The sequence below is a fragment of the Sitodiplosis mosellana genome, unplaced genomic scaffold, assembly GCF_009176505.1.
Source record: "Sitodiplosis mosellana isolate CC-2019 unplaced genomic scaffold, AAFC_SMos_1.0 Smas_scaffold_6062, whole genome shotgun sequence".
Taxonomy (NCBI): Eukaryota; Metazoa; Arthropoda; class Insecta; order Diptera; family Cecidomyiidae; genus Sitodiplosis; species Sitodiplosis mosellana.
The window spans coordinates 228998-243928 of NW_022601303.1; the positions used below are offsets into that span (position 1 = coordinate 228998).

Here is a 14931-nt window from a genome sequence, read left to right on the forward strand (position 1 = left end):
ATAGAAAAAAAATCAACAAAAGAAATGATCAACAGTGTGAAATGGAGAGGAATTTTGCCTGATTTTTTTCTGGTTTTTCATCTTTTTATGACATTAATGTCATAAACCAAACCAAAGCATAAATCTCATAGATACCGATTTTACACGAGATAGAATTGATTTTTTTGACCCCATCATGAATTTTTGGTCTAAACCCTATCTGAAATTTTTGGTGTCAGAATCTATGATAAATCTCCGAACCACCAAACATTTTCGAATAAACAATAGATCACATTTCATCCTCAAGTAGATCAAATTTTTGAATGTAAATGTCCAGTTTCAAATTGGTGGCATAAATTTTTCATCTTAATTTGATCATAAGAGAAAAAAAATGATCGTTTCGAAGATTTTTTGTTCCCGAGAGTTAAACCTCTCTTGCTCGTATTCAATCGATTTCGTCAGTTTGATGTGTATTCACTTCGAAATGGGACAGTTGGCCTTTTGACCTTTTCCGCTCATTTGATGGCGGCTTTTTGCGATTTGCTCAATTGATTTTGATGATTCTTGCACAAAAGTGCATTTGCTCAATCTCTATTCTTGTATTTTTAAGCGAAGTAGGCAGATAAATGAACGAATGGACTTAATGTCCATTAAAATGTCCATTAAGATGTTCATCATACTAAGATTACATGATTGTTGTGATTGCGTTGTTTTTGGACGTTTGATGGTGTCGAAACCCATTACTGTTGGCACAACACTCGGAAGTGTGCGCTTTAATTTCCTTACACTTTGATTTTGGCTCTTGAAATGTAGAGGTCGTTAGTTGAAACGCCTGAAATCATATTAACCGATACCATGGAAGCTTTTCCAACTGAATAACAAAGCAACTTTTCGAGAATTAGATTAGAAAATTCGACTACGGTTTACCTTTTATTAAATCTTAGCTCTATTTTTTCAACATATTCAGACAAAATGAACGAAAATAGGTTTTTTTTTTCAATGATTTGTTCAACAATGTGTTTCTTTTATATCACCAAATACATCAGTCAATGTGTTTCATTTTTTGTAGGACAAAGCACCTTGTCGTGCGAGTTCATCAGCGCGTTCGTTGCCACGGATACCAACATGTGCCGGCACATACTTCCATTGGATTTTCATTTGTGGATTACCTTCAATGGCTTGGTCTAGCTTTCGGAAGTCGACTTCATTTTTCACCGGTCCACCACTGCTCAATCGCCAATTGCGGGCCTTCCAATTTTTCATCCATTCCGTCACCGAACGAATCACGAAATGTGAATCCGAATTGACACACAGTTTTTTGATGCCACAGTCGGCGGACAGGATGATTGCTTGAGTCGCACCCTGGATTTCACCACGATTATTTGTTGCTGGTCCTTCGACTGGAGCCGCTGTGTTTCTGTGAAATAAAATTGAAATAGTTAGTTCAATGAGTAGTCGTGTGTTCAGAATTGAATCGGTGAAATCCATATTCTGCTCGGTTCTTCTATGCTAAATTCTAATTTTGTTTTCGATTTGATTGAATTGAAAACGATAATTGTGCATGAGCCACAATGGGAAAGAACAATTCCGTTTCACTGATGTTTGACCCTGATTTGCTCAAATTTGAAGTAGATTCACGAAAGTCAGCTTCATCTTTGGCTCAAATTTAAATTGGAATTAATTCGAGTCACGTTTAAAAAGGAAATGAAGGTATAATTGAATCGATTTGCTGACATTTTTGTGGCGATAAAAATGGGCGAGAAATCAGAAAGCGTGAAAAAATGCTTATCATAAAATCAATTAGAATCCTCTCGTTGATTCGAATCAAATTGAATCAATTCAACACCGAAAAGCAGCTAAGAGATTTGTGATTGATTTCGAAAAGTTGCGGGAAATAAGTGTTAGAAGCACGAGAACGTCGTTTCCAAAACGATGAACGAACAAGAAATGAAAAACAGACTATTCAAAGCCTCACAGTTTGCTTTGAAAGAGAAACAAAACAGCATGATTTCAATAAGATACGTACAGTGGATGACCTTCGCCAAAATAAACACCAAAACCAGCGATCGCATTTGGTCGGCCATTGTTCTCGCATGAACCGTCTGTGTAAACGTGCACATAGCCTTCGTCATCCTCCATAAAATGGTAGTCACCATACATTTTCATCTGTTTAATGTTTGCCGTGTAGTCTGTGGTTTTGTCTTCATCGATTTTCGAACGCTTGGCTGCTTGTCCAGATCCAGAGCCATTCTCAGTCGCTGGCCGTTTGTTGAATGTTTTTGCTTGCTTTATCTGGAAGAAAAACCATTGTTATTATTCAAAGCATTGATCTGTGTCACTTTTTCTTTGTTAGGTTCATTTTGATCAATTTCCAATAAAAAAAAGGAAAAAAATCATTTTTTTTCTCGGTCTTAAAAAAAAACACAGGAAGAAAGTTTCTTTCTATCCATTTCTTCTTTTTTTTCTCTCTTTCTTTCTTTAAACAAAAAGCCGACCATTACCGGTGTGTTTCAACGGTTTGTTTCAACCAAAAACACTGTATTCCAACCGAAAAAAAATCGACCCAAGTGACCATATCGAAAATTCCAACTTACGGTCGCTGTTTGTGTGACAGTGGAAAGTGTTGCATTTGTACGTTTTTCGGCAATAAACTGAGTGGCTTCGGCTTGTGTTTTGAATTTTTTGAAGATCGCACCGGTAAATCCTTTCACTTGTGACTCACATTCTGGCCTAATCAAAAATCAATAAAACCCATTTTCATCACACAAATCTCGTCAACTTTCAATTCTGTATGTAAATCAAATTACACGTGAAATTGTTTACCATGTATTAAAAATGCCGACACTTCTGCCACGAGCAACCGCATAAAATGGCATTCTACCGATTAATTTGCACAATGAATTGAACATAAATATGAAAATCTCTCTACGATGCTCAATGTCACACTTCAAATAATTAAATTTTCGTTTTTAAAACCGAAGAAAAATCACAACGACACGATGTTTTTTTTATGAAAACAAATGTCAATGAAAACAGATGTTAGCCTGAATGACATTTGAACGGCAACATGTGTCAAAGTTTCGAGTCCAATCACCTTAAATTCGGCTCCGAACGCTAGATGGCGCTAAATGTTCAACATAAAGCCAAAGTCGGGCGAAAGTAAACAGTTTACCGACTTTAAATGCTAATAGTTCAAATTGTGGAAAAAAAATCATCGCAAAGATAAATAAACAGACCACGAATTGGACACACACATTTACGATGCTATAAAATTATGCTCTATTTTCGACTCGATCTATGTCATCGCTGAGTTTTCCGGTTTTGACTCATTTTCTCAACAGAATACAACGAATTTTTATTCCTTGTTTATATGTCGATTCAGCTATGAAGGAAAAAAGATGCCAAAGTAAACGTCGAATTTATTTGCAATGACGAAATTGTCGGGAATACAATTCAATGTCTAAATAAATGACGATCCAATCGCACGAATGAGTTGCGAAACGGGGACGACGTCAAAAATTAAAATTTTTATGTACTAATTGCCTGATGAACTATTTTCGGTTTTGCTTATAATTATGGACATCATTGAGCACAATAAAAAACACAATCCATGCACGCATAACTGAAAGTGTGCCGATGTTTCGCGTAAACAGTGGCACAAATCCATGGCAGGCTCATTATTTTTTTTTTTAATTGCAATTATTCCCCCATCCAAAACATAACAACCGACAATAATAACAACAGTGAAAAAAAAACCATCACCAAACAACGTTTGAAATGAACGTCTGGCATCTCATGTTTGCTATATGGCATATTTGTGTGCGCATCTATGTGCGGTTTTATTATGGAATTAATTTCTATATGCGTTTGTGTGACAAGCTCATAGTACACTTGTTTGCCTGCCGACTTTAATAGGCAAACACTGCAAATTAATATCAAATGATAGACATTGTATAACATATCCGTCAAAACCGCAATGAATGGCACACAGAGGGATAGTGAGGGAGAGAGTGAGACAGAGTGAGTGAGAAGAAGAGAGAGAGAAAGGGAAAGGGAGAGTAAGGGAAAGGGAGAGTAAGGGAAAGAGGTAAAAAAACAGGCAACGATGCTATGTGTTTCGACAGGAGTCAGAGCGTCGCGTACAATACGCAAAAAACACACAATCCATTCGAATGTTTATTACGAGAATTTCAGTCGTTTCATTTTCAGCCGGCACAATAACAGCAACAACAACAAAACACAATGAGTCTACTGCGTCGAAAAACTACTCGGTTTTATCATTTTGTCTAACTTTTCTAATTGAAATGTTCGAATAAAAGAGAACGCAATCTTAAAATATTCACTTCAGTTTGGGCTCTGTTCTCGCAATTGCTGTGTGTGTGTGTGTTCCATTTTAATTAAAGACTCGTTTTGATAGAACGAAAATGTGAAGTCTTCGTCAAAAAAAAAAAAAAAATTATCCGGATGGTTGTTCGTTCGGTCTGTATTTCTCTCTATTTCTCTCTTAATCTCGCTATCGCTCTCTTGCCCACTTTCTCGCTCATTCTCGCTCACACTTTCTTCCATGCACTCTTTGTCTCAAACTTGTGAACTATTCGGCTTCTAGCTAATATTGTATAAAAATAGACATTTTATTGGCCGACGCCAATAAAGACAACGAGTAATCATGTTTGTGCACAAGTCTTCCATGCATTTCTCAACAAATGGTAGTTTTTCCCTGTTATTTGTAGTATTTTCACGGTATTCATATACACCGGTCGTCTCTTACTCGTTCCTCTTTCATTCTTACTATTTATTTCCCATACACAGGATCTTTTGCTTTCTACTTTGCTCAATTTCCCATTGAAACGACGTTTGTGTATGGCTTGCCCCGTTTGTATGAGGAAAGAAAAGTATTCGATGTGAAAAAAGAAAAGGTCGAAATCTCTCTCCATTTGGGTAATTAGAATGGGCACATGCCATTAGAATGTTGCTTGAAGCGCTTTGTTTATCGACAAAATGTTCCCGCTTGCAATTATCTTGTAAAATTTCCGAAAAAGACTCATTGTCGAATGGTGTATTATATGCCTTTCTCTTGTGGCTGCACATGATCGACGCCATTCAATCAGTTTTCGTTTGTGGGTCAAACAAAATCGATACGGTAAACAAACACTAATGCCCGTTCCAAGTACTTCGAATTTGATTTGAAATTGAATCCGAAGCATCTGGACGAAGTGATGAACGTGCAGGTTCTTGTAATTAGAAAACAGAATGTTTTGGTTTTAAGGTGAAGTCTGCGCTGCTCTAGCTTTGAGCATTTGAACGTAAAACGAACATAAGAACAAGCGTCTAACGTTAAATTTACCCAGCAGATTACTACATTTTACTATAAAAAGAGGCATTAAGAGATTACTATAAAATAAGGGCTGATAAATATCATGACACAAATAATTTTGAATCAATAAATGACAATGTTTTATTGTTTATTGGATTGAAAATACATTTGTTGCTTATAAAACTAAAGAAGTTCTGTCTTTTATTATTGAATTCAACTATATAGTGATAAACTGTGAAGAAAATTGTAGTGGCTACTTGACGGGTCGTCATTTAGTACTGTTAATCTGACATTATTTTATTTTTGTCAGTATGTAAGCAATTGTCTGTTAACATTGGATATTTTCTAAGGAGATCGCTGAAATCTCTCAACGGAACGTGATGAATACTGTTTCATTTCGATCATGTGCAAGTTAATGTCGCCGTTTCCGATGCCCCATCTTGTTTTTAAAAACATCTCCTCCGGAACGTAGATTTTTGATTTGTTCACTTTTTGACGTTCTTTATCCAGAGTTGACAATTTTAGAATGTTTTTCTCATCATCAACATTGTTATAACGTAATGCGAGCATATTCAGTTTTGGTAGCCTTTGAACGATTGATAAAATGGTTTCATCGTTTGCATTTAGAATCCATAACCGCTGAAGATTCACAAATTTTTCTGGAATCTGTTTCGGATGCAGAAAAATGTGATTATCTTAAAAATGTACAGGGTTAGCCGCATCCTAGGCACTTTTTTCGTTTGTGGTTCCGGTTATTTCGTTCCCTACTATCGATTGATCGGGTCGGTTTTTCAATTTTTGCTCTGATTCAGTTAAGCAAAATTAAATTGAATTGAGGCTAGTGACATCGAAATAATGTTGTATTCATGCTAGAAAAGTATGAGAATTGAATTCTTTGACCTGAAGAATTACCTGAAATGACAAAAAACTACTCTAAATCACTCATTCGTGTTTAGATAAAGAGTATCATTTTCTTATCAACAATGCCTTGGGCAAGAGTCATGTTAGAAGATCGCGTTTTCGTTTACGAACGAAAAAAATTTCAAATACGATAATTTTTCTTTCGAAGAAGGCCCAGCAAGATTATCACAAAACAATGACATCATAATGAGAACGTACAAACTCGATTAGAATGAGAGTTGATTTTGTCGATCAAACACATTTTCCAAACATCATTTGTTTCTTTTATTAACCAAGAAACTTTCTGCAAAGGGAAAACCCCGGAATAAAAGTCAACATTCTTCCTTTTTTCGTTTCCAATTCAATTTATTTCTGTTTTGTTTCATTCAAAAATGGAATTCAAATTCAAAATGGTATTTGATGGATTGTTTATGGTAAAAGAAAACATAAAACTAAATTCAAGCTGATTTCAAATTCTTAAATTGAAAGTGTTTCAAGTGCATCAAATTAGAGGATTAATGGGTCTATTTAATGGAATTATGGGAAATTGTTTTCCAACTAAATTACTATCTATAGGATGCGTGAATTATTTTTTCTTTAAATGGTGAACTGCCTCCATATGTCGATTGGCATCTTTTTTACTGACAAAGCTTGCTGCACACACCTTACATTGAATCCGCTCTCCGGTGTGATCTTTTCTCATGTGAATCGTCAACACTTGTTTGGAACGAGAAAGTTCTTTGCACAAATTGCACTGATACTGACGGTAGCCACAGCTATCTTCATGGGCAATTTTTGCTTCTTCAGTTGCGAATCCTCCGAAGCACTTGGAGCATTGGAATGGAAATCGGTCGCTGTGTGTTGTTGACAAATGCTGTTTCAGTTTTATCTGTTGAATGAATTGTTTGCTGCAAATTGCGCATCTGATCGATTTATGTTGACAACCCGATTCATGCGTTTGCTTATCTTTTGGAGTGGCGAATCGTCGACCACATTTTGAACAAGCATTTGGCGGTCCATCGATGTGGGTCATTGAATGACTTTGGAGATTAGCGTTTGTTGTAAACGACTTGAAACAAATTAAGCACTCGAATGGCTTTTCCCCGGTGTGAATCCGCATATGATCTGTCAAATGTGATTTGTGCATTGTTGTATATCCGCAAATATCGCATTCAAATCTAATGGGATTACACAATCGTATGAGATGTGACTTGTAACTTGCCAAATGATTGCACACATGGCATTTGTGCTTATTTTGCTTTTTGGCCACTTGATTCCTGGGGATCGTTTTTTTCTTTCGTCCTTTGGAGCTTCCATTGCGTTTCTTCCTAATGTCGACTGGTTGCGGTGGTTGCACATCGATTGCATCACACATAGGCTGTTCATTGTCATCATCGTTGGCCACGCTGCCGTTCGCTCGTTCACATGGTGTCGAGTCCTTTTGTTTGCTCGTTTCTTCTTCACATTTGATTTCATCTTTGATCTGATCAAAGTCACTACTCTCGGCCGTGGTATGTTCATGACTTCGTCACCATCGTTGGGCTCTTCCTTAATACCAGGCTCTTGCTTAACTTCTACCTTCGCGGATTTCGAGTTGCGCTTACGTTGTCCACTAGAAACACCTTTGAATGGGTTCATTTTCTGTTGGAATCAGGGGAATAATGAAAAATCAAAAAATAGCTAATAAATCGACACAACGCAAAACACGTGTTTGTCGCGTGTGTGGCCAAGAAAAATGCACACCATGCAAATGCGTACATAGACTTGTATTTCGAATTAATTGTCTTCAATTTCCATGAATATCCAATCGAATCAAAATTTTCACAACAAAAGTTTTAAGCCGAACATTGAAATGAATATCAAAAATGCCCAACACTTACGTTTTGCTTTTTTTCTGCTGAAAATGTTTGTTGGTTTTCTGCGTATTGTTTTTCAAGATGTCTGCCTCACTCTGTGACTCATTGAAAAATGGCAAGCTCAGCATATCCAACAGCATTGATACTGCGATGCAAACATTTGTGTTGGTGACATTTCGTTAAGTTGACAGCGTCGCCGGATGTATGTCAATCAGTAGCTCTCTTTTGAGCAAATCCAAAGCTCAATTCAACAATGTCGGTTAATTTTATGCGAAATGTTCATTTTATAAATCCAAATACTGTTGAACACATTTCGTCTGGAATTATGATCATTCTGTCATTGGAATAAAAAAATCTTGATGACTGAGCAATATTCAATGAGCAACAGACAACGAAGCAGAGAAATGTTCCGAATTTCATAGCCAATATTTGTTGTTATTTTCATCACAATCAAATCAACAAATATTTTTTGAGTCATTGACAACGAAATAGAATTCAAATTATATTCTAAAAGAATCTGCGATTTCATCATACGGCATCGGAATCGTACATTCCCATCGAAAGTTGATATAAAGATGAACACTTGAGCATCGCAAGAGTGGAATCGCATGGTTCCGAATTGTTTTGGATTTTGGAGGGAAACTTTATGAAAAAGAAACTTGAAATGTGCCACTTTTTGGTAGTGTCTCTTGTCGGGTGGATTTGCTGCAATGAAAACAAAGCGGTGGACAAACAACAACATACTCATTCGCTGTGTTTATACGAAAGAAATCAAATCGGTATGGAAAATTCTGCATGTCTCACGAATGTAACTAATAATCTATTTGAATTTCGGGTACAAAAAATGCATCAAATGTAATCGAAACAATTTCATTTCGTTCAACAATCTTTTTGTAAAAATCGAATGGAATTGAACCGTTTTGATTTATACTGCATTTGTGCGCAACAGTTAGATGTATGTGTGAGTCACGGTACATGCGAGTGTAAATTATGAGCCAAATAACAACTGGAATTTCTAACATTTCTGTCAATTTAACAAAAAGGAGTAGAATTGAACCACTGAGAATGAATCTCAGGCTTTGTCGCGAAGTTTGTAAAATAGGAACTTGGATGAGTTTATCGAAAAAAAATAGAAATTAAATTCGTCGCGTGCAAAATTCGTCGCGTGCATATTGTTGTCGTACTCAAGGCTGAAATAAATCGTAGTTCGCAAGTATAAAGAGTCGTACTAGCATTTCAATGTGCCTTTTGTGCGTATGACGGATTTAAATACCGCCGTCGCAAACATTTCGATTGAGTCTGTGATTTATTCTCAGCGGTTCAATTGAGGCTAATGAGATTGAATTTATCGTGCATTTGTGCTGGAAAACTGGGCGACTCAAATAATTTAAATGCAATCGCAACACTCGAAGTCATTCATTTATTTCTTTGTAATCGAAAATATCAGGATTAGTGTGATGTCTTCTGAAGGCAACGACAATGGACATGTCCAATTGCAATTAATCATGAATCAAGTTAAACCATATATTTCAATACTGCTTTGAAACCGAAACATTATCATAAAAACTGACAAACTCAATCGAAGTGCAGAGTTGATTTTGTACCAACACATTTGCCAAACGCCATTTGTTTCATTCGTCAACCAAAAAAATGCTCTAAAAATAATCTCAGAAATAAAAGTCAACTCTCTTCGCTTTTGGTTTCCATTTATTTCGGTTTTGTTTCATTAAAAGTTGGAGCTTAAATCTAAGGTGGTATTCATTTTGTGTTTGTTTTAAAAAATAGTAGATGCTATTTGAAAATGAATAAAGATAAATTGAATGTATTTCAATTGTGTGAAAGTGTAAGTTCAGGTAATGTGTCTGTTTAAAGGCATCGAATGAAAGATTTCAGACTTCACTAATCTTAAGTGAATCTATAGATTTATCCATATATGCGATGCGTGATTTATCACTTCTTCAAACGATGGACTGTTTTCATGTGATGATTGGCGTCACTTTTACTGGCAAATTTTGCTGCACACACTTTGCATTGAATCCGCTCTCCGGTGTGATCTTTTCGCATGTGAATCTTCAAATGTTGCTTGTGTTGACGATGTTTTTTGCACAAATGGCATTGATACTGGCGGTGGCGACAGCTTTCTTCATGAATTTCTTTTGTATCCTCGGTTGCGTATCCTCCGAAGCACTTGGAGCATTGGAATGGGAACTGGTCGCTGTGTGCTGTAGAAAAATGCTGATTTAAATGAATCTGTTGGACGAACTGTTTGCTGCAAATCCCACATTCGATCGATCTTTTGGCTCCGTGTTTTGATTGCATGTGCCGCTTCAAATGATGGTTGTGAACAGTTTTGTAACGACACTGATTACATGCAAACGGACTTCGTTGGCAGCGCCTTTCGTGTGATTGCTTATCTTTTGGAGTGGAGAATCTCTGACCACATTTCATACAAGCGTTTGGCAGTTCAGCGATGTGAGTCGTTGAATGTTTCTGAAGATTAAAGTTGGTTGTAAACGACTTGAAACAAATTGAGCACTCGAACGGCTTTTCTCCACTGTGAATCCGCACATGCTTTGTCAAATCTGATTTGTTGATTGTTCTATATCCGCAAATATCGCATTCGAATTGAAAGGGATTGCATGACCATTCATGATTGATCTTGGCTGATTCTTGTTCAAATCCTTGCTTACATTTTGAACAACGAAATTGGCCATGCGTTTTCTTATGACGGTTCAGATGGCTTTTTTGTGCAAAGGACTTCCAACAAACATCACACTGAAACGGCTTTTCTCCAGTGTGAGTTCGCAAGTGTCCTATGAGTTCAGCGTTGCAACGTGCCAAATGATTGCACACATGGAATTTATGCTTATTTTGCTTTTTGGTCGCTTGATTCCTGGGAATCGTCCGTTTGTTTCGTTGTTTGGAGTTACCATTAGGTTTCTTCCCACTAACGACAGTTTGCGGTGGTTCAATATCGACTGCGTCACCCATAGCCTGTTCGTTGTCATCATCGTTAGCGCCGCTCTCATTCAATCGTGCACATGGTGTCGACTCCTTTTTCTTGGCCGTCTCTTCTTCTTCTTTTTCACATTTCATTTCATCTTTGATCTGATCGAAATCAGCGTCAAAGTCAATCGGCCTACCGTAATTTGCACGGTATCTTCCCTCAACTTTCGGCCGTGATATATTCATGACATCGTCATCGTCGTTGGGCTCTTCCTTAATATCAGCCTCTTGCTTGACTTCAACTTTTGCGCACTTTGACTTGCACTTCAAGCGTCTGCCACAATTACCTTTGAATGGGTTCATTTTCTGCTGAATTCAGTGGAAATGTCAAAAATCGAAAATACAAATAAAATCATGAATAACTTAATAATTACGAAAAGTGATGCGATTAAATGCAAAGCACGTGTCTTCGTAAAGAAAAAGTACGCATGAAATTTGCACTCAACGCAAAGTTAGGTTATGTGCTACCTATTTTCATGAGCATCTAATAATTTAATGATTTCTCACATTTACAGCCGAATCACAAAACTTTATACTCAAAAATGACATCAGAATAAATGGAATATGTCTAGCGCTTACGTTTGTTGTCGATTCTTTTCTGCTGAAAATGATTTTTCCTCGTATCTTTCAATATGTCTGTCTAGCTCGGTGGTTGTTTGAACAATGACATACTTAGAACAACGCATTGTCCGTAAGCTACAGCATCAACGCCTATGGCTCATACACTTGCAAGCGTGCTATTTGTGTTGGTGAGTTTCGTCAAGTTCTCAGCGACGCAAAGTGACACTTCATCTTCATTGGTAGCTGTCAATTGAGCATTTTCAGAGCTCAATTCAAATGTATCGGTTAAGCTCATGTGTAATTTTTCTGTTTCAGATTCAAATTTGTTAAAGAAATGTATTTCGAAACAACTTTTTGTTTTCTGGAATATATCATTTACTTTTGTATAATCCACAAAACTTCAAATTCTATCGCTAATATCTATCACTTGTCCGAAGTAAATGGATTCTTCTCTGAATATTTATTGTGTCATATCGAAGGATTCCGTATGATTGAAACAATTGGTTGGTCAAGCAATAACAAATTCATTCGTTGTGTTTGTGTCGGCATGTAAATATAGTCATAGCAAAGAATCGTGCATGTCTTGCCAGCGTAATGCAATTTTAATCAGGGCCGTAGCCAGAGTGGTGCTTGGTGGCACCAAATATTTTTCGAGCAACTACTTCATATAATACGATAATTTTTTGTATGAACGCAAAAAATGCCGAGACAAAAACGGCAAACAAACGAAACATCAGTGCTTCAATATTTTAAATCAGTTGAATCACTTCTGTGTTTTGTGAAAGGTAACGATATAACAGCAAAAGGCTTATCGCTTCTGATAACCGATCAAATTACTGCGAATGACGTTATTGTTGCTAAAATTATTTGCCAGTGTTATGATGGGGCGTTTGTGATGAGCGGAGAACAAGGTGGGGTGCAAACATTGATTCAAGAATATTTCAAACGAAAAATCTCTTATATTCATTGCTTTAATCACCGTCTCCACCTCGTCGTAAAAGATGTGGTATCGGAAATTGATTCATGCCGGTTATTCTTCGATCAAGTTAGATTGTTGCATATTTTTTTCAATCGTTTCAAGGTCCGTCAAGAATACGAAGTCACAAATATTCCTCGCCTGATTGAAACAAGATGGTCTGGCCACCTAAAAGCCATTGAGGCTATCAAAAAGAACTATGAAGAATTGATTGAATCGTTAGACAAAATCAAAAATGAGGGAGGACAGTGTAGACGGATCGTCATTATTATTATAATTGTGTGACCCGTCTACTCATTATTTCTCCAACGGTGTCGCATGCTCACCGCATCTCGCGATGCGCATGCGACACCCGCTAATGACAATTATAAAATGTGAAGAAGAATTAGAATAAGGTTTGATGTCAATCACAAAACATCGTTATACTCATTCTCAATATAACCAACCCACTACACTGGCACTGCTCAGGTTTTGAACTAGGAAATTTATTTTGATCAAAAATGATCATAATTATTTTCAATTATTAAAAAATAAAAGTGTGATTCCAAACAGTGAATACACAAGAGTGATATACACACAAAAGTAGTGATATCCAGAAGAAAAAAAAAACACGAAAAGTGAGAAAAAAAAGTGTTTCGAATAAATTTTGAGCACGATAAAATTAATTAATTCCAATACAATACTTTAAACAAGTTTTTAAAGTTAAGCAAATAACACAATGATCCAAATGCTGAATGCAATTGACAATTGAACTTTTAATAACCAATAAATGTAACAAAAGTTATTAATCCAACAAACAATTGAATTGAAAACCAACAAATATTGGAACAAATAAGAAGAAAAAAAATAGCTAAAGAAATTCTAAGAAGCGAAGAAACAACAACATTGAACGAGAGAAGCTGCTGGGCGAACGTATCTTCTTTGCTAATCGTGTGAACGAACGAGCAACAAACAGTTGAAATAGGCAACAACGGACGAATTAACGGGGAATTGAATTACACATATCATCGAGACCGAGAGTACTGAATCTGGGTTATTCACATATCATATTCATATTCTTTCTACTATTCATTTTCTGTTGTAAGAATTTTTTTTGTTGACTTGAATTCAAAATGAGAAAACATTTTGTCGCGTCTGGTGAAGCCAAAAAAGAAACAAATGCGGAAAATGCAGTTTTTGATCTGAAATTTTCTTCAATGAATGAAATAGAGGAAATGATTTCTAAATCGATTGAAAGAATTTTCGAAAATAAAATGCAAGCGATCATGAATAATCCCACTGAAATTCATACTGATGAACCACAGCACAAGCTCTCTACAAATTTACAGCCCGAGTTTTGCAAAAAATATACAAGAAACAATCTCGAATTCCCAAAAGAGAACCGTTCATATGCGCATGTTGATTCAAATGAATTAATTTTGCAACTATTGCAGAACAACCGTGAAGAAAAAAATGAACGCAAATTCGAAAGGGAATTGGATAAAATTCCTGAATTTTCGGGTGATTCTAAGAAAAATTTGGACAGATTCATCACTGCTTCCTCTATTGCATATAATAAAATCCAAAATCAAGATCAAAGTAATTCATTTTACGAAGAAATTTTGAGGAAAACGTCCGGCAGTGCGCTATCAACCATTGAACGTACGATAGGGTCTCGTTGGAATGAAATAGTAGCATCTCTTCGCCGCCGATTCGCATATTTATCGCCGAATCCAGATGTTTTACGATCGAAAATTGAGGCGTTGAGACAAAAGAAGAATGAAAGTATCCAAGAATTCGCGAAAAGAACACGTAAACTTGTAAATGAACGTATCAAGAGCTACGACGTAATGACCACCGATTTAGAACATGAAATTGAAAAATCGGCTCTCAAATCTTTTCAGAGAGGAATCTCTCAGGAAAAGATCAGAGAACGCGTAATTAACATGGGCGCTTCCAACCTTGACAGAGCTTTCCAAAATGCTTTGGAAATTGAGGCAGACATGTCGTTCGAAGTCAATAAAAGAGATTTTTATTGCAAAAACTGCGAAGTTGTGGGACGACATAAAACCTCCGACTGTAAGAAAAATGACCAATCGGACATCGCCCGGTTAACAAACTCGTTGGAAAAACTCGTCAACTTCAAACGAAATTCACATGATTTTGATGACGAAACGGACAATGACAATATTTATTCGGAAAAAGATGATATAAACCAAAATAATGGTCAAAATTGGCGAAATAATTCAAACAATGTATGCGATAACGACCAAAGCGAAATACATTTTGTCCAAGAGCAATCTAATCAAATCGCACATTTTTCGGGAAACTCCAAGTAGTGAATCAGTCAATCCCAGCTG

The 14931-nt window shown here is 36.5% G+C and overlaps 1 protein-coding gene across 1 annotated transcript; it reads right to left on the reverse strand.

Moving 5' to 3' along the window:
- Positions 1-877: 877 nt before the first annotated feature.
- On the reverse strand, positions 878-3006 carry LOC129573332 (ribonuclease H1-like). Its single transcript, XM_055453728.1, has 4 exons — positions 2803-3006; positions 2574-2709; positions 2006-2271; positions 878-1396 (listed from the first exon to the last, which is right to left on the reverse strand). The coding sequence occupies exons 1-4, from the start codon at positions 2886-2888 to the stop codon at positions 1036-1038; spliced, it is 849 nt and encodes a 282-aa protein (XP_055309703.1). The 5' UTR covers positions 2889-3006; the 3' UTR covers positions 878-1035.
- Between the last annotated feature and the right edge of the window lie 11925 nt (positions 3007-14931).